The following is a 23,215-nucleotide window of genomic DNA, read 5'->3' on the forward strand; positions in this document are numbered from 1 at the left end:
ATGCATGTGCCTTAAGTGTTGTCCCAGATTAGTCATCAGTCTCCATAGGCTGATCAGGTACAACAATTTCCACCTATACAAGGCTTAATGCATGTGCCTTAAGTGTTGTCCCAGATTAGTCATCAGTCTCCATAGGCTGATCAGGTACAACACTTTCCACCTATACAAGGCTTAATGCATGTGCCTTAAGTGTTGTCCCAGATTAGTCATCAGTCTCCATAGGCTGATCAGGTACAACAATTTCCACCTATACAAGGCTTAATGCATGTGCCTTAAGTGTTGTCCCAGATTAGTCATCAGTCTCCATAGGCTGATCAGGTACAACACTTTCCACCTATACAAGGCTTAATGCATGTGCCTTAAGTGTTGACCCAGATGAGTCATCAGTCCCCATAGGCTGATCAGGTACAACACTTTCCACCTATACAAGGCTTAATGCATGTGCCTTAAGTGTTGACCCAGATGAGTCATCAGTCCCCATAGGCTGATCAGGTACAACACTTTCCACCTATACTGGATTTTTGGTAAGAAGAGACCTCTTTTAAATAAACAAGAGCACCGCATAGCGGTAGTCAATATAAATTGCCGCCTTAAGAGTCTTTTGATGATTTTTTCTTTGGCAGACTCTTGGCGTCAATAGTCCACTCTATCTTTTTAATAGCGAGAGTTTTCCTTCTTTGTCTATATTGATGCGCAAGGAATTTGGTGCGCAACATTCAAGCTCCGATATCAGACAGTTAATATCAACGGATTGCAATAATATTTACATACCTGTGTAGATAATTCATTTCTCAATAATGTTCCGTAAGAATTATGTAATGACGCTTTCAATTTTGCACGTCTGACCAATTTAAATCAACACACTACTCACATTTTCAATTCCAATCGCTGTGCCCGCTGTATACGGCAGGTAGATTTTAATCGATAACGCAGCCTATTACACCGTATGCCTTCTTCTGATTGGTTGATATTTAAATATTTCATAACATGGCGAGAGGTCTGTGATTGTATTGCGATTTAAGCAGAAGTTTAACTGAAACAAATTATGCCTTTTAACTTCAATTCGACGCTATTTGAGGTAAAAATGGACTAATTAACTAAAACTTTATGAGTTGGTTATGTTCTTTTGCAATTTTAAGCATATTGATATAATAGTATTGTATTTAATTTTCGTTATGGTTTTTGCAGACCGGAGTTTCAGCGTTCAGATTTATTCTGAACGCGAATTATTTCAGCTACGCATAGCGGGTGCCAACGCTCGGTTGTGGGTGCAGTTTTGAAACAAGAGGCCCATGAGGGCCTGAATTGCTCTACTGCTATAAACACTGTGCAAGTTTGGAAAGAATAAGATGGAAACTGTGTACTTAATGGCGCAAACAAGGAGAATTTTCTCAAATTCAAGGGGAGATTATTGTGTACTTATTTCTCCGATACTGCTCATATTCAATAGGGTTCAAGTCCTCATTGATATAAAGATACTGTGCAAATTTGGAAATAATTGGATGAAAACTGTGAAATTAATTGCGTAAACAAGCCGGATTTCAAAATGTTCTCATATTCAAGGGGAAGTCATTCTGGACTTATTGCTTCGATATTGCTCTTTTTAAACAAGAGCAGCGCATAACAGGTGCCACGCTTGGCTGCGAAAGCTTGTCAGAATTTTTTTTTTTTTTTTTTTTCTAGGTCACAGTGACCTTTGACCTAGTGACCCAAAATGGGTGTGGCATGTAGAACTCATCAAGGTGCATCTACATATGAAGTTTCAAAGTTGTAGGTGGAAGCACTTTGATTTTAGAGCCAATGTAAAGGTTTATGCACGACGCCGGACGGCGAGCAGGCTATGACAACACCTCCGGTTTTCTCCAAAAACAGCCTCGCTAAAAAGGGTTTGAGTCCTCATTGATACAAAGACACTGTGCAAGTTTGCCAAGAATTGGATGAAACTTCTGGACTTTTATCACATAAAAAGAACTGAATTTTCATTTTTTATCAAATTCAAGGGGAGATAATTCTGGACTTATAACTCTGATATTGCTCATTTTCAATAGGGTTTGACTCATCATTCAGATAAATACACTGTGCAAGTTGGGAAATAATTGGATGAAAACTGTGGACTTTATTGCGTAAACAAGCCTTATTTCACAATTTTCTCAAATTCAAGGGGAGATTATTCTGGACTTTTTACTCTGATGTAACCCATTTTCGATAGGGTTCGAATCCTCATTAATATAAAGACACTGAACAAGTTTGAAAAGAATTGGATGAAAACTGTGGACTTTATCGCGTAAACAAGAAAAAGTCTAACGCACGCACGCACGGACGACGGAAACCACGCCATGACATAAGCTCTTCCGGCCTTCGGCCAGTAGAGGTAAAAAGTAATAAATGAAAGTGACCTTGACCTTTGACCTAGTGACCCAAAATGGGTCTGGCGTGTAGAACTGATCAAGGTGCATCTACATATGAAGTTTCAAAGTTGTAGGTGGAAGCACTTTGATTTTAGAGCCTATGTTAAAGTTTTATATTAGAGGTAACAGTGACCTTGACCTTTGACCTTGTGACCCAAAAATGGGTGTGGCGTGTAGAACTCATCAAAATGCAGCTACATATGAAGTTTCAAAGTTTTAGGTAGAAGCACTTTGATTTTAGAGCCATGTTATGTAAAGGTTTTAGCATGACGCGGACGGGGGACGGAACACGGCGGACGACGAGCTGGCTATGGCATTACCTCGGGTTTTCTCCGAATACAGCCGAGCTAAAAAATCTTAAAAGCAAAAAGAGTCATCCATGATAAGCCTGTGCTCACTGCATTTATTGATTTTTTTGTCCTTTTTTCCTTATTTTGTATCACAATCTAACTAAGCCCTACCACTAAGACGTCATGTCCACCAATACTCACCTGCTTTGAGCTGCAGTAGCTGTTGGAAGTGGAACATGGCAGAGTCATATTCATTCTTGCGAAACATCAGATCAGCTAGCATCTGTGAATCAGAAAACAGCATTTACATTTGGTGTTCTAGCGAGGAAAAGTCGTCCCTGTGACCTTGTCCTTAGATTACTTTATTTGAAAATCATTAAGAGTAATCCTTTGTCAAGACTTATCAGCAAGCTACTTTATTTGATCCTCAGAATTCATTTTTTTGCGTGAACCAATTTATCATACATCATACAGACCCCAGTGACCTTGACGACGTGATGACCTCATTTTTAGTAGGCATCTTACTTTCCACCAAAAAATCTGCTACACAAATTTGCAATACAGTAGGTCAAAGCATTTAGTTACAGTAACTGTATGGAAACATATTTCCTGTTTCAAACCCTTTTGACCTTGACCTGTTGACCTTCAAGTCAATGTGCACATTTTTTTCTTCCTAAGTATCAAGCATACCAATGATCCGTGTTTAAAGCAATCTCAAGATATCATGAAGAAACCATTATTTTATAAAAGCTCATGTGACCTTAATCTTTGATCTGGTTACCTCAAAACCCAATATGTCTTTTTTCTTCCTCTCATTAAAACACTAAACCACTTTGAAAAATCAAAGATAAAAGCTTTTTTTTTAAAGTGACACAACAAATGCCTTTAGCAAGACTCTGTGACCTTGACCTTTGACATGGTGAGCTCAAAATTAATAGATGTCTTCCCTTTCTCAAAAATAATCCCATTACCAATTTTCATGGTCCTTGTTCAAAGCATTCTCAAAACATCTTTGTGGAAATAAGTTTTAGTGACAAGCCCATTGACCTAGACCTTTTCCCTGTTGATCTCAAAATTGATAGGATTCTTACTTTAGTACACGTCATATTAATTTCCATGGTTACTAGTAAAAAATTTATCTATCTACTTATTGGACGAAAAAAAAGGTGTACAAACAAATGGTCCTATCAACAAATGCAAACCCACACCCCTTCTTTGAATGTGGGAAAATTATTACACAATAAAATCTGACATCAGAATAAACTCCAGCAAATAAATAGTCAATATCAAAACTGAACACTCTTAAAAGACAGCTTATATACATGTTATTGTATGTTTTTTTATTATTTTGTAATCAGATAAATAAATACCTGTGAACATGAACATAACATTGAAGTGAAAAGAGAGATTCAAAACATCACAAAATATTAAAGGACTGAAGATTGGCTATGGTTGATACATACAATGGTGGCTGCATCATTTTCCTTGTCACTCTTGAGAAGTGTCATCAGCTGGTGTTGACAGGCATCCAGGTCACCTGTGGTCAGGTACAGGCCAGCAACATCCAGCATGATCTGACATGTACAATATTGCGTTACGGAAAAACTGGGCTTAATGACTGTGCATAAAGTGTCATCCCAGATCCGCCTGTGCAATCCGCACAGGCTTATCTAGAATGACACTTTCTGCTTACATGGAATTTTGCTTAAAATAGGTCTCTCCTGAATGAAAATCCAGTGCAGGTGGAAAGTGTCCTCCCTGATTAGCATGGGGGGATTGCACAGGCTAATCTGGGTGGCCACTTTACCCACATGCATTTAGCCCAGTTTTCCCAGAACGAGGTTAATATGGTAACATGGCGTATGAATGGTCTGGATTGCATCACAGCTATATAAATACTTGGCAAAACTTACAAAGCAGACATGCTTACTGGATCTTCATGACCTTAGCTCATTGATAATTTTTTGATAAGTCAGTTATATGTTTGTCATGCAGAAAAGGGTCTTATTGCATATTCATCCAGCTTAGTTCCAGACCAGCCTGCAAATTGCAGAAACTTGTCAGAGGCTATGCAGTCCACTTATGAGATCACTAAACCTTGCATGACTTTAAAATGAACAGGATAGCCCCTTACAAGACTGCTCTTTGCTCAGGCTGGCTGAGTAACCAAATGTTTGCCCTCACCTTGCCGTCATTTTCATTGTACACCAAGGCCTCCTTGTACAGTGTGATGGCCTTCTCAAAGTCTCGTTGGTTACTCCAGTGCTGGGCCATCTGACTGCAAATACTAAAAACAAACAAGACTCACTCTGGAAAATCGGGCTTAATACACATGCATAAAATGTCGTACAAGATTACACCCTGTTAAACCAAGAATTAAACCCTGTTTTCCCACAGCCATGCTAAACTACATACAAATGGTTATTCTATCCAACAAAGTTGTAAGATGAGTTTGGGAAACGGTGCAAGTGACAAGAGATGCCCCCGCCCCCTTTCAAAGAGTATCGGGTCTATAAATGCCTGAAAATTGCAAATTGGTTTAAAATCACAGGCGGAGTACAAGTCTGTTCTTTAGAAAACATTGAATGTAGATCATTATCAATTTCGATTGAGAATTATCGTCTTTTTTTACACATACATATGACTGTCACAGTTTTTACCAACAATTATCAGCTGGTTTTATTGGTTCTAAAATGCAAGATGATTGAGAACGCTTAATGTATGATTATATTTAACAAAAATTACAAATAATATTCAAATGATGCAAATATGAACACTTTAAATAAAGTTACAGAAAAAGACTTCAGAACATTTTCAAATATTAAACTGTAAAAAAAACAGTAAATTGAGTGTTGAGAGTGCAACTCATGGTGTATCATATATAAATGTGTTACTATGCATTTCAACTCAAATTATTTGTCATTAACAATTAATGAAAAGCATGTATCAATTTTAAACTTTTATAAGTGTGCATCTGGTCAATATACATGTACTAATGATTAATAAAATTCATTTACCTTTTTGGCTATAGGTGACAGTGAATATATCGATGTATTAACTTACCATGAGAGTAGAAAGCTAAATTATCTTCTATTTAATTTTAAATTGGAAATATCATGATCATCTCTACAGTTTTGTCACTTAATATGATCCTACTGTTTAACATTTGGATACAGTCTTAATATAACTAAATCATGTTTTTTGGACTTCATATATTACATAAGAATGACACTACTAACTCTGTGGCCAGTTGTTTCTGTGCTGTAACAGCATCCGGTTGCTCCAGCTGTACCCTCTTCAGAACCCTACAGACAGACACAGGGGACTACATTGCACTACATTACAAACACAATACCGCAACATGTCCAATACACAACTAAATGAGCCTCACTCAGGGACATCCGGTAGTAATGCATGTGCGTTAAGTATTGTTCCAGATTAGCCTGTGAAGTCTGCACAGGCTAATTGTGTACAGAACCATCCAAATAGACTGGTTTACGGGTAATACACTTCCTTTTCACAAATAAATTCCATTAAAGCAGAAAAAGTCATCCCTTACTGCATAGGCTGATCTGTGACCACACTTTATTCACATGCATTAAGCCCCCATTTTGCAGAGCAAGGCTAATATCAATACAATAGAGACCCAGTCTCATTTTGAAATCTACATCAGTGAGTCCCTGGGACTCGCATATTTTGAAACAATGGGTCCAAACTGAAAACAATGGGTCCCTGATTGTGTCTATGTAAATTTGTTTCAAATAATCTACCGGGTACTTAACATGATACGCCTTAGCCAGGGGCTCTTTTATGCAATTTTACAGTTAAAAACAGAAATAGGTTTATAGCAAGTAAAAACTTTATTTGTTTTACTTTTAATAACAAACAGTGAAACATATAACGTCTTAAACAGAGAACTTTTAACATCTTTAACAATTTGGACTGACTAAAGTTTTAATAAATTGGATGACTAGTGTTTATAATTTTTTGGTCAAAATTAGCCCTTTCAAACAGGGTGACAAAAGACAATTTCTCCTTTGGTCAAAAGGTTTACACCTTCAATACAGATTTAGTGTAACAACACTCATACTGTATTTAAGGTGTATAGCCTTGTCGCCTTGTTGTTTCTCCAAACAGGGAGAGCTTTTTTCCACAAATTCATTCCGGGCAAATTTGCACAACTTCACTCTCATAAATTTGTCTTGTTTCCCTACAGTTTACCTGTTCCTGAATTTGGTCAAGACCTTATTCTGTACAGAAAACCCCTTCTCACATCCTGCAGTATGAACAGCAGATGTCTGTGTTGTTATATGTACTTACATTCTACGTTACATAGGATGGAATACTGTACGATCTGTATCACTATTATGTATGAACCGCATAAAAATAAAAGATGCTATTTATTTCAGAACTTGCACATTTTTAATTGTCACTTTAGAAAAAACAACAATGCTCAATTAATCCAGAAAAGTATAATAACATCGCATTACTATATGACTGTCTGCGCTCACAACAGACGAACGCAAACTGTGTTTTCCGCCGTTTATTCTTCACATTTAAACCACGTGGTTTACATCAAGGCTGCGTTATCGATAAATATCTACACAGCGAGTTTAAATTGTTGAGAATCAATTTTGAAAACCTTTTAAGGTGGCATTTTCTTTGTTTACCATCCGGGACAGCCAATGAAACGTCCAACAAACTTTTAATAAAACTCCAAAACTGATTGGATAATTGATATATTTCAACCAATCAAAATAAGCGTACTACATTCCCAATGTAGTAATATGACTTCTGTTCTACTTTTCAAAACGGTGTTGACATGTGTTTCGCTTATCAATATGAATCGAACTCGGTATCATGTACAAATTTGACGATGTTGAAAATTGGAAAAAAATGTGCGTCTGGCACACGGGACACAGGGCAAAATGAATCACTGGAGACCCATGCTATATCAAATATAATTTAACATTTTAGTGCAAGTTATACACTTTTAACAAGCAAATTCGTTGAATTGATATCCCCCGCCATTATTCTTCTGGACACAAAAGTATTCTGGACGGATGGACAAGGCCAATGTGCATCATCGTCTTATCCATATATATATACTCATACCAAGTTTCAATGAAATCCGTCAAAGCACTTCCAAGATATGGCTCCGGACACACAAAACAAGCATTTTTTCAAGATACAAAGGGCCATAACTCCGTTATTATCCGATGGTGTACAATGCCATTTGGCGTGCATCATCCTCTTATCCATATATATATATACTCATACCAAGTTTCAATGAAATCCGCCAAAGCACTTCCAAGATATGGCTCCGGACACAAAAGTGCCGGACGGACGGATGGACGGAAAGACGGAAAATGCCAAAACAATATCCCCCCCGCCAAAAGGGATGTCACACATACATTATTTTGAAAATAAACATAAAAGATGGACAACCTTTAGTTTTAAAGCTGTGAACAGCTGCTTCTTAAAACAGCTGAAACTCCTTAAAGTGCTTGTTTGTGCTTACTTATATTGTATATCACTGATAGTACACAGCTTTTTAATTACCGTATACGTGCGCTTATAAGACGCATTTTTGAGACTTAAATTAATAAGTTACAGTTGGGGTCGCGTCTTATAAGCGAGATACTGGTGAAAATAAACAAAAAAAATCAAAATATCGAGTTTACTGGGCTTATGCCAGCCAAGTTGGACACTTGTCAGTTGTTTTGAATCATCGCGGCAGCCATTTGCATTTTCTCTAAAGTCTGTATTGGCCCGTACCGTGTATCGGAACGCTATGTTCGGTTACCGATTTATTTGTAATAAAATGTATTGTTACTGATTTTGTTGTCTATTATTTTTAATTTGAATTTTGTTATTTTTGGGGCGTAAGACGTTATATTGTCCGTGATTATTCTTGAAAAGTTTTTATCACCTGATTGTCTGTGCGCGACGTCGTTAAATGCCATATAAATTGGTCATTACAGAATACGTGTGTAAGCGGCAACACGATGCCAACATGCTTAAAACAACAGCAAAATCAATTCTCAGTAAACACGCTGCCGATTACAAATGCTATTTGACAAGTTTGTATCACCTGATCGTCTTTGTTCCACGTTGTTAATTTTCAATTAAGACATATTTGGCAATTAGGGTATCCTCTGAAATAAGTTACCAGTTTGCAACTGTCAATTGTTAAATAAACACGTTTATTCAGACGAACCACTTATACTGATGACATATTATTTATTAGGGGCCAACAACGCCGGGAGCAAAGAGCGACCGCATGCAATTATCCGCATATGGCTTTCTTCTTGACACGTGATTTCGATCTGCGCTTCGGAGTCTATCACTCTATCACGCGATTGGCTAATTTTATGAAAGTAGGCGTTACCTATTGTTGATAGACAATGGGCGTAAAATTTGCATAATCTAGGTAATAAAACTAAACGCTTTCAAAATATCTGCCTATTAGATTTCAATACCTGTCAAACAATACAATTAAGATGACTGACACAATCAATTTTGCTTGTGCATTGATATTACGAACGTAATATGTTTTATGTTTGCAATTGTTAGGGCAAATGATTAATACGCAGTTGTTAGAAATTTTGTCAATTTGATAATTATTTTTATTGCATGAATAATACTTGAAAATAAATTAAAACCCACTAATATATCACAAAATAAACAAATATTTTTTACTTTGCTGTTTGATTGTTTTATTTTTCAGACTTGCGTGAATTACTAATTGTATGCAGCGCGAGTTTGAAAAATTCTCAATGTTTTACTAATTGATGATTTTCTTTAACATTCTGCCATTTTTCGGCCATGTTCTGGCCGATGAATACGGCAAAATTTGACTGCGTCTTACACGCGGGTCAGTCTCAAATCCACCCATTATAAAGTCCGAAGTCAGGGTGCGTCTTATAAGCGAGGGCGTCTTATAAGCGCACGTATACGGTAGTGCATTAAGAGAGATCCATTTACCATTCAATTGGCACTTATTTGACCCCTTGAAAGAAACACCCCTACCGTAATGGGTGATTCCACCGTGTTGGTGAAAATGCTCAGTACTTGCCTGGCCTGCATTTCTCGTCCTTTTGTTAGTGACAAGATGGCATCCTCTGTGCGTGCGCTTTTTTCATAGACCTTGGCCAACAGCACCATGAACCTGGTGTGGTCAATCATGATGTCCAACTCTCCATCTGTCAATGGAAGGTTGACATTTTCAGAAAATAGAGGTATATGAGAGTATATAATTGATGGACTTTAATCCCAGTTAATTGTTCCATGGCTTGCACTATTTGGAGTCACACTTCTGACTCTGCCTCGTGTGATACATACAGCATAACACAAGCAACTTGACCTTTATATACTAGTAGAACAATTGACTAGTATCACAGTGAGTACGTATTGATCTCAAAGCAATCTCCAATTCTATATGGCCTAGCACAATATTTGGTATGTATTGACCTCAAAGCAAACTCCAATTCTCAATCCACTAGCATAATATTCCATGTTATTGATCTGAAAGCAATGTCCAATTTTCACCTAAGAAACAAAGTAAAAACCAATCATTCCATTGTTCCAGAGTGATAAAATCTTAATTGAATAGATTGTAATAGACAAAAAACAAGAGCACCGCATAACGGGTGCCACGTTCGGCTGCGAAAGCTTGTCAGAATTTTATTTTTTTATTTTTTAGAGGTCACAGTGACCTTGACCTTTGACCTGGTGACCCAAAATTGGTGTGGCATGTAGAACTCATCAAGGTGCATCTACATATGAAGTTTCAAAGTTGTAGGTGGAAGCACTTTAATTTTAGAGCGGATGTAGAGGTTTATTTTAAAGTTTTATATTAGAGGTCACAGTGACCTTGACCTTTGACCTAGTGACCCAAAAATGGGTGTGGCGTGAAGAACTCATCAAGGTGCATCTACATATGAAGTTTCAAAGTTGTAGGTGGAAGTACTTTGATTTTAGAGCCTATGTTAAAGTTTTATATTAGAGGTCACAGTGACCTTGACCTTTGACCTAGTGACCCAAAAATGGGTGTGGCGTGTAGAACTCATCAAGGTGCATCTTCATATGAAGTTTCAAAGTTGTAGGTGGAAGCACTTTGATTTTAGAGCCAATGTTAAGGTTTTAGCATGACGCCTACGGCGGACGGCCGACGACAAGCTGGCTATGACAATACCTCGGGTTTTCTCCGAAAACAGCCGAGCTAATAAAATACTTTATGTTAATTGATTTTGATGGCTTTCACATACTTTGCTCCTCTTCCAGTGCAACTTTTAGAACCTTCTCCGCTTTGTCGTAGTGTTTCAACTTGAGAAGCAGCTCAGCCAGATCATAGCGCAGGAAACTCTGACCAGTAGAGCGTAGTGCAGCCTCATAATAGTTGATGGCCTGGAAAACATTTGCTGCCATTTATTTATGAGCCTCGCTTTGAGAAAAGGGGGTTTAATGCATGTGGGTAAAGTGTTGGCCCAGACAAGCCTGTGCAGTCCGACTGTGTATTTATGCAATTTATATCGTGCCCATGTCGATATGACACTTAAATAATAAAAAACAACACACATCTGCAATATATCAAGCAAATTAAATTTAATAAAAAAGACTTGGTCTTCAATCAATAAAACATCATTCAGTAGTATAATACTTCCAATGACGCCAATTACACGTAACTAAAGCTGTCTAGATTTTCTAATGAAATGCTCATTTGTAGAAAGCTCAATAACTATGAGTACCTTCTTTTGCTCTTCTAAAAATATCACTAATGTACTTTTTATTTTTATACTTCTTTCAAAACAAAATCTGCACTAACAAATTAATAAACAAGGGACAAAATTGTCACAAAACCAGGTTTTTATTGAGAAAAAAAAAGTCTAATAAAGGGAGACAACTCAAATGAACTTTTGAATTGAACAAACAAAATTAACCCCCTTTGTTTCAAAATAAATATATTTTTAGTCATGGCGACCTTGACCTTGGAGATATTGACGTGATTCTTTCGTGCTGCACACCGTCCCATGATGGTGAACAAATGTGCCAAATGATTTTAAAATCTCACAATGAATGACATAGATATGGCCCAGACAAGCTCATTTATGGACATTTTTGACCTTTGAACTCAAAGTGTGACCTTGACCTTGGAGATATCGACGTAATTCTTTCGCGTGACACACCGTCTAATGATGGTGAACAAATGTGCCAAATGATTTTAAAATCTCACAATGAACGACAAAGTTATGGCCCGGACAAGCTTGTTCCGCCCGCCAGCCCGCCTGCCAGCCCGCCCGCCGACATTCGCAAATCTAATAACCAGCTTTTTCTTTCGGAAAACCTGGTTAAATATCTCCCATTGATTGCCTAATCTCACCTTGCCATAATTGTGAGTCTTGACAAGGGCCTGCCCGATCTTGCTGGCCAGCGTCCCATCCTTGGGATTCTTCTTCAAGGCAGACTCATACACCTCTATGGCTTTCTCAGGCTACACCAAGCAACACAAGAAATATTTCACTTTATTATTATTTTTCTAACATAAAATTCTGATTATTTTTTTTTATGCCCCTGTAACAAGTCAATGAATCTTTTCATAAATTGCAACTTTTAACTGCCTTAATAAATATTTGTCTTTTGGAAAGACCTGTCCACATGTACAATTATATATTTATATTCTTCCAGCGCATACACACAATTAAATGTCCTTTTGAAACAACAAAAAACAACAGTTTAAGTTGTTTTGAGGAAATTGTATGCTGATCTGCATAAGGATATTGTGCTAGGTTTGCAATACCATAACATTTAATAACATATAAAGCTAGCAGGGCCATATTCACCAACCCATTTTTAGGCTTAAGAATAGAGGATAGACTTAGAACCAAGATTGAATATATATAGGATACCACTGGCGATTTTGTTATTTATAAAACATAGTACCGGTACATGAAGAATGATGAAGATGTGGTTTATGCCAAAAATCACTCAAAAGTAAATAAGTTCTTGAATATACCAGTATGAAGACTATTCTTTATTCTTAGGCTTAGAATTGTTGGATAAATACTGGCCTTGTGGTGTGATTTGGGCAAAACCTCAGGGGATGCAATACTCTGCCATCTTACTGGGGTCATTTTTTTACCAGATCAAATCAAGTTTTTGTGAAACAATATAGGTACTAAACAAGAGCAAATCCGCTCAAAGAAAGAAATATGAACCTCATTCTGAGTATAATGGACTTGATGCATGTGGCTAAAGTGTCATCCCAGAATAAGCCTGTGCAGTCCGCACAGGCTAATCATGGACAACACTTCCTGGTTTTATAGATTTTTTTGTAAAAAAGAAGTTTCTTAATACAAACAAGAAACCGTCGGAGACGGGTGATGCTCCCCAAAGTTGTTTTTTGTCACAATATTGCACTATATATTCAGATAAAAGAAAACCTCTTGAGGGCACAGTAGTTGGGGTGACAAGAATTTTTTTATAGAAAATTTCAAAGGGCCATAAGTCTGTGAAAAATCATCCGACCAAAACCCGCTGATAATATGCACATCGCCTTTTGGTAGTGAAGCTTCCCGTAAAGTTTCATTGAATTCCGGTCATTAGTTGCTGAGAAATAGCCCGAACAAAAATTGTGCACGGATGGACAGACCAACAGACAGACGCACACACGGACAGACGAAGCGGCGACTATATGCTCCTATTTGGGGGAGCATACAAATCTACTTTAAGGGTGGAAATTGTCGTCTCAATTTAGCCTGTAGCCTCAATTAGACTTCAAAGGCTAATCTGGGATGACACTTTACGCACATGTATTAAGCCCGGGTTTCCCAGAACATTGCTCATATTGTAGTGCAAGCTCACCTCTTGAATGCTCATGTAGGCATCACCTAGCAACAGGCAGGTGTGTGGACTTGGATTCTTCTCCACCAACTCCCTGAACAAAAATTAAGGGCTTCATAACTAGATCAATTTGAGCTCAAAGCAGTTATTAGAGATGAACTAATTATTACAAGCAAATAAATTATAATATTTTTTTTTATCTGGCAGTGTTAAACTTATTATTTGAAGTTATTAGAAGGAATCATCTCAACTGATAGCTCCCATGAGCATTAATAGACATGACAGATAATCAGGTGTTGCTGGACATTTAAGGCTTGTAAAAAAATATGCATATTTAACAAAGTGTTTTTAGTGTTTGACCAAAATAGCTAAGGTTATAAATCAAATTGGTCAGGTGAAACAAACACACTTAAAAAAGCAATAACACTGAATATACTGCGCAAGTCAGCAGATTAGTAAAATGAGTGTTGCTCTGAGAAAGGGGAGTTAAATGAATATGCCTACAGTGCAACTCAGATAAGCCTGGGCAGTCCCCACAGGCTAATGAGGGCCGACACTTTCTGCTTTTATGGTATTTTGTTATGTAGCGGCAGTCTCTTCTTACCAAAAAAACAGCTTATGTGGAAAAATCATCCCTGATTACTGTAAACGTATAGAAATTTGTCGGCATTAAATTTCGTGGTTTAATTATAAACAACTAATTAGTTGACACGTAATTTCGTGGATTTATAATTTTGGGGGAAGACTGACCATCATAATATAAACTTATTAAAACAACCAGAGTAATAACGAAGCATAATCTGCTTATTTGTGTTGACAGCAAGAATTGAGGTTGATATGCACTGAAGCATGACAATGTTTCCCATAATTGTCGATAAGAGCGATAAAGCGGCGCACTTGTGGGTCCCCGCTCGCTAATTGCCATCAATGTTGACAATATTTGCAATTCTCAGCGCAATCGGTCCCCTAGTAGTAACAATTGAGTAATAATGTCCCCAAAATACACGTGTGAAAACCGTTATGTCTCTTTTAACCCTAATTGGCACTAATTGACATATGAGATAAATCTGCAAACTGTTAATATGACGACGTCACGTAAAAGAAAACAAGAGCACCGCCTTGCAGGTGCAGACCACTCATCTATTTTCTTTTTAAAGGTGAAGGGACTCTCATTTTCAATCACAAAGGAGGGAGGGGTGGAGTGAAGAGGGGTGTATAGTGTGGGGAGGTGGACATTTATTACATTATCTTCCAAAAATGCGGAAAAAAAAATGCAAAAAAAATAAATTCGGAAGGGTGGGTGGGTGGGAGGAGGGGATTCTTGGGTGCGAAGGTTGGACGGTATTTCAAACATAAAATAATAAAAATAAATATTTGTGTTTTTTAACCGTTTCAAAAATAAATAAATTTGAGGGGGGGGGGGGTGGGGTATAGTGTGAGGGTGTGGTGGTCATTTGTGAGATGATCTTAAAAAAAAAAAAATGTAAAAAAAAATTAGGGGGGGAATTCAGGGGGGGGGGGGGAGGGTGGGGGGGGGGGGTATTCTTGGGTGCGATGGTTGGACGGTATTTCAAACATAAAATAATAACAAGAGGGCCATGATGGCCCTGCATCGCTCCACTGTTTTTTCTTTGCGAAAAAAACGTGTAATGCGCATGGGTTGAAATGTACTCAAGCAAATTGTGACTTTCTCTTTCTATCCCTCGTCCCATTGGGCGCTTAAAGTTGGAAGGATGAGCATTTTTATATATGGAAAAAGTTACTACCGTGTTAACTAAACAGACAAAAAAGCCTGGGAATTGTTGCACAGGTCCTTTGCTTATCATGTAGGTACATTTATCTCTCCAAAATATATTGTCGTTCTTTCTATTTCACATATTTTTAGATGCTGAAGATCAAATCTACGCATTTGATTTGAAACAGATTCACAAGACCCATAGGAATCAAAATTCCTTAACCCTTTACCAAACAACACATTTTGGACTTTCCCAATTTGAAAGAGGTTGCAGACGTCAATTGAATTAAAATGGAATATGAAGGAAATGATCAGGTAGGGTAGAAATAATTGTGATACAAGAGTTCCGCGGTCGGAGATGACCGCATTGAAGCCGGATTTTTGATTTAAATGACAGGAAAGTACCTTTCGTGTTTTTGTCAATGCAATACTTAAATTACTGAAATATTGTTCAAAGGTCAAAATGAAATGTAAGTACTTTTCAAGGCATGAGCAAACCTTGTGTTATGTTTTGAATGCATGCATATACATGAACAACAATAACATTTAAGGTCACAAATATGAACTTGAATTGACAATTAGCTTCATGTCAAGTTTGAAGACTCTATGTCCAAGCATACCAAAGTTATAACAATTTTAACATTTTAACATTTAAGGTCACAGTGACCTTGACCTTCAAATGAATGACATTGAAATGACCAGTGGTCATCTTCTAGTACTGGCCAACCTTCATGTCAAGTTTCAAGACTCTAGGTCCAAGCATACCAAAGTTATAACAACTTTAACATTTTTACATTCAAGGTCACAGTGACCTTGACCTTCAAATGAATGACCTTGAAATGTCCAGTGGTTACTTACTAGTTCTGGCCAACCTTCATGTCAAGTTTCAAGACTCTAGGTCCAAGCATACCAAAGTTATAACAACTTTAACATTTTTACATTCAAGGTCACAGTGACCTTGACCTTCAAATGAATGACCTTGAAATGTCCAGTGGTTACTTACTAGTTCTGGCCAACCTTCATGTCAAGTTTCAAGACTCTAGGTCCAAGCATACCAAAGTTATAACAACTTTAACATTTTTATATTGAAGGTCACAGTGACCTTCACCTTCAAATGAATGACCTTGAAATGACCAGTGGTCATCTGTTAATCCTGGCCAACCTTCATGTCAAGTTTGAAGACTCTAGGTCCAAGCATACCAAAGTTATACCATGAAATAAGAACTTTAACATTTTTACATTCAAGGTCACAGTGACCTTGACCTTCAAATGAATGACCTTGAAATGACCAGTGGTTACTAACTAGTTATGGCCAACCTTCATGTCAAGTTTCAAGACTCTAGGTCCAAGCATACCAAAGTTATAACAACTTTAACATTTTTTATATTGAAGGTCACAGTGACCTTGACCTTCAAATGAATGACCTTGAAATGACCAGTGGTCATCTGTTAATCCTGGCCAACCTTCATGTCAAGTTTGAAGACTCTAGGTCCAAGCATACCAAAGTTATACCATGAAATAAGAACTTTAACATTTTCGAGCACGCCGCCACCCCGCCCACCCGCCCGCCCCCCCGCCCGCCCGACAACATCAATCTATAAGCCGAGATTTTTTCGAAAAAAATCCGGCTAAAAAGGAGAAATTGCTCATCAACCCACACATCCCTAAGACCAACAAGCCTGAGAATATTATGATAATCTAAAGATTATTTCTTTATATTTATAAATGTATTTAATTAAGTAATACATTTGACTTCTAAGATCAATTCATAACTAATATTAAACAAGAGCACCGCCTTGCGGGTGCAGACCGCTCATCTATTTTCTTTTTAAAGGTGAAGGGACTCTCATTTTCAATCACAAAGGAGGGAGGAGTGGAGTGAAGAGGGGTGTATAGTGTGGGGTTGTGGATATTTATTACATTATCTTCCAAAAAAGCGAAAAAAAAAAAAAAAAAAATCGGGGGGGGGGGGGGGGGGGGGGGGGGGGGGGGGTTTGGGTGCGATCGTTGGACGGTATTTCAAACATAACCGTTTTAAAAAAAAATGGGGGGGGGGGGTATAGTGTGAGGGTGTGGTGATAATTTGTGAGATGATCTTAAAAAAAAAAAAAAAAAAAAAAAATCAAAAAAAAAAATTGGGGGGGGGGGGGGGGGTGGGGGTGGGGTGGGGGTATAGTGTGAGGGTGTGGTGGTCATTTGTGAGATGATCTTAAAAAAAAAAAAAAAAAAAAAAAAAATTAGGGGGGGGGGGGGAGGGGGGAGGGCACGGGGGAGGGGGGGAGGGCACGGGGGATGGTTTGGGTGAAGTCTATTGTGGTATGTCAGGTAAGAGTAGTTTCATCAAAGTATCAATCAAATCTAATCATAAATAAAGAAGTTATGGCAATTTTAGCAAAATTTAATAATTTGACCTTGAGAGTCAAGGTCATTCAAAGGTCAAAGTAAAATTCAAGTTGCCAGGTACAGTAACCTCATGATAGCATGTAAGTATTTGAAGTTTGAAAGCAATAGCCTTGATACTTCGAGTGGATCGAAACACAAAATTTAACCATATATTAAAAGTTACTAAGTCAAAAAAGGGCCATAATTCCGTAACAATGACAACCAGAGTTATGCAACTTGTCCTTTTACTGTACCCTTATGATAGTTTGTGAGTGTTCCAAGTATGAAAGCAATATCTATGATACTTTAGGGGTAAAGTGGACCAAAACATAAATCTTAACCAAATTTTCAATTTTCTAAGTATAAATGGCCCATAATTCCGTCCAAATGCCAGTCAGAGTTACATAACTTTGCCTGCACCGTCCCCTTATGATAGTTCATAAATCTTGCAAGTATGAAAGCAATAGCTTTGATACTGTATGAATAAAGTGGACCTAAACACAAAACTTAATCAAATTTTCAATTTTCTAAGTATAAAAAGGGCACATAATTCTGTCAAAATGCCAGTCAGAGTTACATTACTTTGCCTGCACAGTCCCCTTATGATAGTTAGTAAGTGTTGCAAGTATGAAAGCAATAGCTTTGATGCTTAAGGAATAAAATGGACCTAAACACAAAACTTAACCAAAATTGTCAATTTTCCAAGTATAAAAAGGGCACATAATTCTGTCAAAATGCATGCCAGAGTTATCTAACTTTGCCTGCCCAGTCCCCTCATGATAGTAAGTAAGTGTACCAAGTTTGAATGCAATAGCATTGATACTTACTGAGAAAAGTGGAACTAAAAGCAAAACTTAACCAAAATTTTCAATTTTTTAAGTATAAAAAGGGCACATAATTCTGTCAAAATGCACGCCAGAGTTATCTAACTTTGCCTGTCCAGTCCCCTCATGATAGTAAGTAAGTGTACCAAGTTTGAATGCAATAGCATTGATACTTTCTGAGAAAAGTGGACCTAAACGCAAAACTTAACCGGACGCCGACGCCAACGCCAACGCCGACGCCGACGCCAAGGTGATGACAATAGCTCATAATTTTTTTTCAAAAAATAGATGAGCTAAAAAATTATAAAATGGTCAGAAATATATATGGATTGTTGAGCAATTGACAATCATTTCAACAATTCATGATCAGTCACGATTCACAAATGGAACAATGAATCATTAGTTATTAAAAAGCAGCATATACGATAGCTAAGACATTGCACTTCATTAATTTCAACACCCTCTCTTCGATACAAAGTTTGAGTTTACCGTGCAGTATCATATATTGACTTTCCTTGAAATAATTATGTTCATGGAAGCTGTGTTTTTAAAATCAATAATATATTATTAAACTGGTTTTAACACTATAAAAAAGACATGAAATTAACATGTCATCCAAAATATTTTCATCCGGATATATGGTCACTTTCGACATATTTAAATAAAACCCGACTTTTTTCAGTTTGTAAGAAAAACATTCATAACACATGTTCTTACTTCAATGCCTTTGTAAGCAGTCACCATCTGACCTAAAATGGCACTAAATGACAGGGTTTTATCTCATGTTTACAAGATGTTGATGTTGTTGGTCACAGCCAAACGGCCGCAGTAATCTCCATTGGTAAACGTCATATGTTCAGTTTTGTGACCTCCTGGGCCGGGTCAAATTTGAGCCCAGGGGAATAATTTGAACAAATTTGGTAGAGGACTATTAGATATCACTACATACCAAATTTATTAGCCCTAGGCTCTATAATTAAGAACAAGAAGATTTTTAAGTTTGCACACAATAGGCCTTATTTAAACATATGTTCATTTTTGTGACCCCTGGGGCAAGGTCAATTTTGTTCCCAGGGGCATAATTTGAACAAACTAAGTAAAGAACTATTAAATGCCACTACCTACCGAATTTGGTAGAAATAGGCCCAATGGTTATGGACAAGAAGATTTTTATAGTTTGCACAAAATGGGCTCGATATAAGCATATGTTCAATTTTGTGACCCCTGGGGAACGGTCAAATTTGATCCCAGGGGCTTAATTTGAACAAACTTGGTAGAAGACTATAAGATGTCAGCATATGTTCATTTTTGTGACCCCTGGGACAAGGTCAAATTTGTTCCTAGGGGCATAATTTGAACAAACTAAGTAAAGAACTATTAGATGTCATTACCTACCGAATTTGGTAGAAATAGGCCCAATGGTTATGGACAAGAAGATTTTTATAGTTTGCACAAAATGGGCCCGATATAAGCATATGTTCAATTTTGTGACCCCTGGGGAACGGTCAAATTTGATCCCAGGGGCTTAATTTGAACAAACTTGGTAGAGGACTATAAGATGTCAGTACATACCAAATTTGGTAGCCCTATGCCATACGGTTATGGACAAGAAGATTTTTAAAGTTTGCACAAAATAGGCCTTATATAAGCAAATTTTTGATTTTTTGACCCCCCAGGGCAGGGTCAAATTTGACCCCAGGGGCATAATTTGAACAAACTTGGTAGAGGACTATTAGATGCCACTACATACAAAATTTGGTAGCCCTAGGCCCAATGGTAATGGACGAGAAGATTTTTAAAGTTTTCACAAAATAGGCCTTATATAAACAAATTTTCAATTTTTTGACCCCCCGGGGCAGGGTCAAATTTGACCCTAGGGGCATAATTTGAACAAACTTGGTAGAGGACTATAAGATGTCACTACATACCAAATTTGGTAGCCCTTGGCCCAATGGTTATGGACAAGAAGATTTTTAAAGTTTGCACAAAATAGGCCTTATATAAGCAAATTTTCAATTTTTTAACCCCCTGGGGCAGGGTTAAATTTAACCCCAGGGGAATAATTTGAACAAACTTGGTAGAGGACTATAAGATGGCACTACATGGTAAATTTGGTAGCCCTAGACCCAATGGTAATGGACAAGAAGATTTTTAAAATTTGCAGAAAATAGGCCTTACATAAGCAAATTTTCAATTTTTTAACCCCCCGGGGCAGGGTCAAATTTGACCCCAGGGGCATAATTTGAACAAACTTGGTAGAGGACAATAAGATGTCACTACATACCAAATTTGGTAGCTTTATGCCATAAGGTTATGGACAAGAAGATTTTTAAAGTTTGCACTAAATAGGCCTTACATAAGCAAATTTTCAATGTTTTGACCCCCCGGGGCAGGGTCAAATTTAACCCCAGGGGCATAATTTGAACAAACTTGGTAGAGGACTATAAGATGTCACTACATAGCAAATTTGGTAGCCCTAGGCCCAATGGTTACGGACAAGAAGATTTTTAAAGTTTGCACAAAATAGGCCTTATATAAGCAAATTTTCAATTTTTTGACCCCCCCCCCGGGGCAGGGTCAAATTTGACCCCAGGGGCATAATTTGAAAAAACTTGGTAGAGGACTATAAGATGTCACTACATAGCAAATTTGGTAGCCCTAGGCCCAATGGTTACGGACAAGAAGATTTTTAAAGTTTGCACAAAATAGGCCTTATATAAGCAAATTTTCAATTTTTTGACCCCCCCCCCCCGGGGCAGGGTCAAATTTGACCCCAGGGGCATAATTTGAAAAAACTTTGTAGAGGACTATAAGATGTCACTACATACCAAATTTGGTAGCCCTAGGCCCAATGGTTATGGACAAGAAGATTTTTAAAGTTTGCACAAAATAGGCCTTATATAAGCAAATTTTCAATTTTTTGACCCCCCCGGGACAGGGTCAAATTTGACCCCAGGGGCATAATGCAAACAAACTTGATAGAGGACTATAAGATGTCAATACATACCAAATTTGGTAGCCCTAGGCCTAATGGTTATGGACAAGAAGATTTATAAAGTTTGCACAAAATAGGCATTATATAAGCAAATTTTCAATGTTTTGAATCCCCGGGGCAGGGTCAAATTTGACCCCAGGGGCATAATTTGAACAAATTTGAAAGAGGTTCACCACAGGAACATTCCTGAGAAATGTCATCAGATTTGGACCAGTAGTTTAGGAGAAGAAGATGTTTAAAGAAAAAGTTAACGCACGCACGGACACACACACAACGGACACAGGACCATGACATAAGCCCCGATGGCCTTTGGCCAGTGGAGCTAAAAATAAATATTTGTGTTTTTTAACCATTTCAAAAAAAATATTGGGGGGGGGGGGGTGGGGTGGGGGGGATATAGTATAGTGTGCGGGAGTGGTTGTCATTTGTGAGATGATCTTAAAAAAATAAAAATAAAAATAAAATATTTAGGGGGGGAATTCGGGGGGGGGGGGGGGGGGGGGGGTATAGTATAGTGTGAGGGTGTGGTGGTCATTTGTGAGATGATCTTAAAAAAAAATTAGGGGGGGGGGGAATTCGGGAGGGGGGGGGGGGGAATTCGGGGGTGGGGAGGAAGGGGGGGGGTATTCTTGGGTGCGATGGTTGGACGGTATTTCAAACATAAAATAATAAAAATAAATATTTGTGTTTTTTAACCGTTTCAAAAAAAAAAAAATTGGGGGGGGGGGGGGTGGGGTGGGGGGGGGTTATAGTATAGTGTCAGGGCGTGGTGGTCATTTGTGAGATGATCTTAAAAAAAAAAAATTCGGGGGGGGGGGGGGGGGGGGTATTCGGGGGGGGGGGGGGGGGGGAGGGCACGGGGGATGGTTTGGGTGGAGTCTATTGTGGTATGTCATGTAAGAGTAACCTCATGATAGCATGAAAGTATTTGAAGTTTGAAAGCAATAGCCTTGATACTTTAGAAGTAAAGTGGATCGAAACACAAAATTTAACCATATATTCAAAGTTACTAAGTCAAAAAAGGGCCATAATTCCGTAAAAATGACAACCAGAGTTATGCAACTTGTCCTTTTACTGTACCCTTATGATAGTTTGCGAGTGTTCCAAGTATGAAAGCAATATCTATGATAGTTTAGGGGTAAAGTGGACCAAAACACAAAACTAAACAAAATTTTCAATTTTCTTAGTATAGAGGGCCCATAATTCTGTCCAAATGCCAGTCAGAGTTACATAACTTTGCCTGCACAGTCCCCTTATGATAGTTAATAAGTGTTGCAAGTATGAAAGCAATAGCTTTGATACTGTAGGAATAAAGTGGACCTAAACACAAAACTTAACCAAATTTTCAATTTTCTAAGTATAAAAAGGGCACATAATTCTGTCAAAATGCCAGTCAGAGTTACATAACTTTGCCTGCACAGTCCCCTTATGATAGTTAGTAAGTGTTACAAGTATGAAAGCAATAGCTTTGATACTTAAGGAATAAAATGGACCTAAACACAAAACTTAACCCAAATTTTCAATTTTCTAAGTATAAAAAGGGCACATAATTCTGTCAAAATGCACCCCAGAGTTATCTAACTTTGCCTGCCCAGTCCCCTCATGATAGTAAGTACGTGTACCAAGTTTGAATGCAATAACATTGATACTTTCTGAGAAAAGTGGACCTAAACGCAAAACTTAACCGGATGCCGACGCCGACGCCAAGGTGATGACAATAGCTCATAATTTTTTTTCAA

General features: G+C 37.8%; 1 protein-coding gene across 4 annotated transcripts in view; it reads right to left on the reverse strand.

Moving 5' to 3' along the window:
• The window catches only part of LOC127863351 (tetratricopeptide repeat protein 21B-like), a 55,684-nt gene that overhangs the window by 13,454 nt on the left and 19,015 nt on the right, over positions 1–23,215 (reverse strand). For all 4 annotated transcript variants that reach the window (XM_052402777.1, XM_052402776.1, XM_052402775.1 and 1 more), the window contains 8 exons: positions 13,562–13,634; positions 12,081–12,191; positions 10,969–11,107; positions 9,777–9,903; positions 5,938–6,003; positions 4,883–4,985; positions 4,162–4,272; positions 2,900–2,981 (listed from right to left, as the gene is read on the reverse strand). In XM_052402777.1, the coding sequence (XP_052258737.1) occupies positions 2,900–2,981; positions 4,162–4,272; positions 4,883–4,985; positions 5,938–6,003; positions 9,777–9,903; positions 10,969–11,107; positions 12,081–12,191; positions 13,562–13,634 (812 nt within the window). The remainder of the gene's footprint in view (positions 1–2,899; positions 2,982–4,161; positions 4,273–4,882; positions 4,986–5,937; positions 6,004–9,776; positions 9,904–10,968; positions 11,108–12,080; positions 12,192–13,561; positions 13,635–23,215) is intronic.

Source organism: Dreissena polymorpha, unplaced genomic scaffold, assembly GCF_020536995.1.
Source record: "Dreissena polymorpha isolate Duluth1 unplaced genomic scaffold, UMN_Dpol_1.0 chrUn006, whole genome shotgun sequence".
In the NCBI taxonomy this organism is placed as follows: Eukaryota; Metazoa; Mollusca; class Bivalvia; order Myida; family Dreissenidae; genus Dreissena; species Dreissena polymorpha.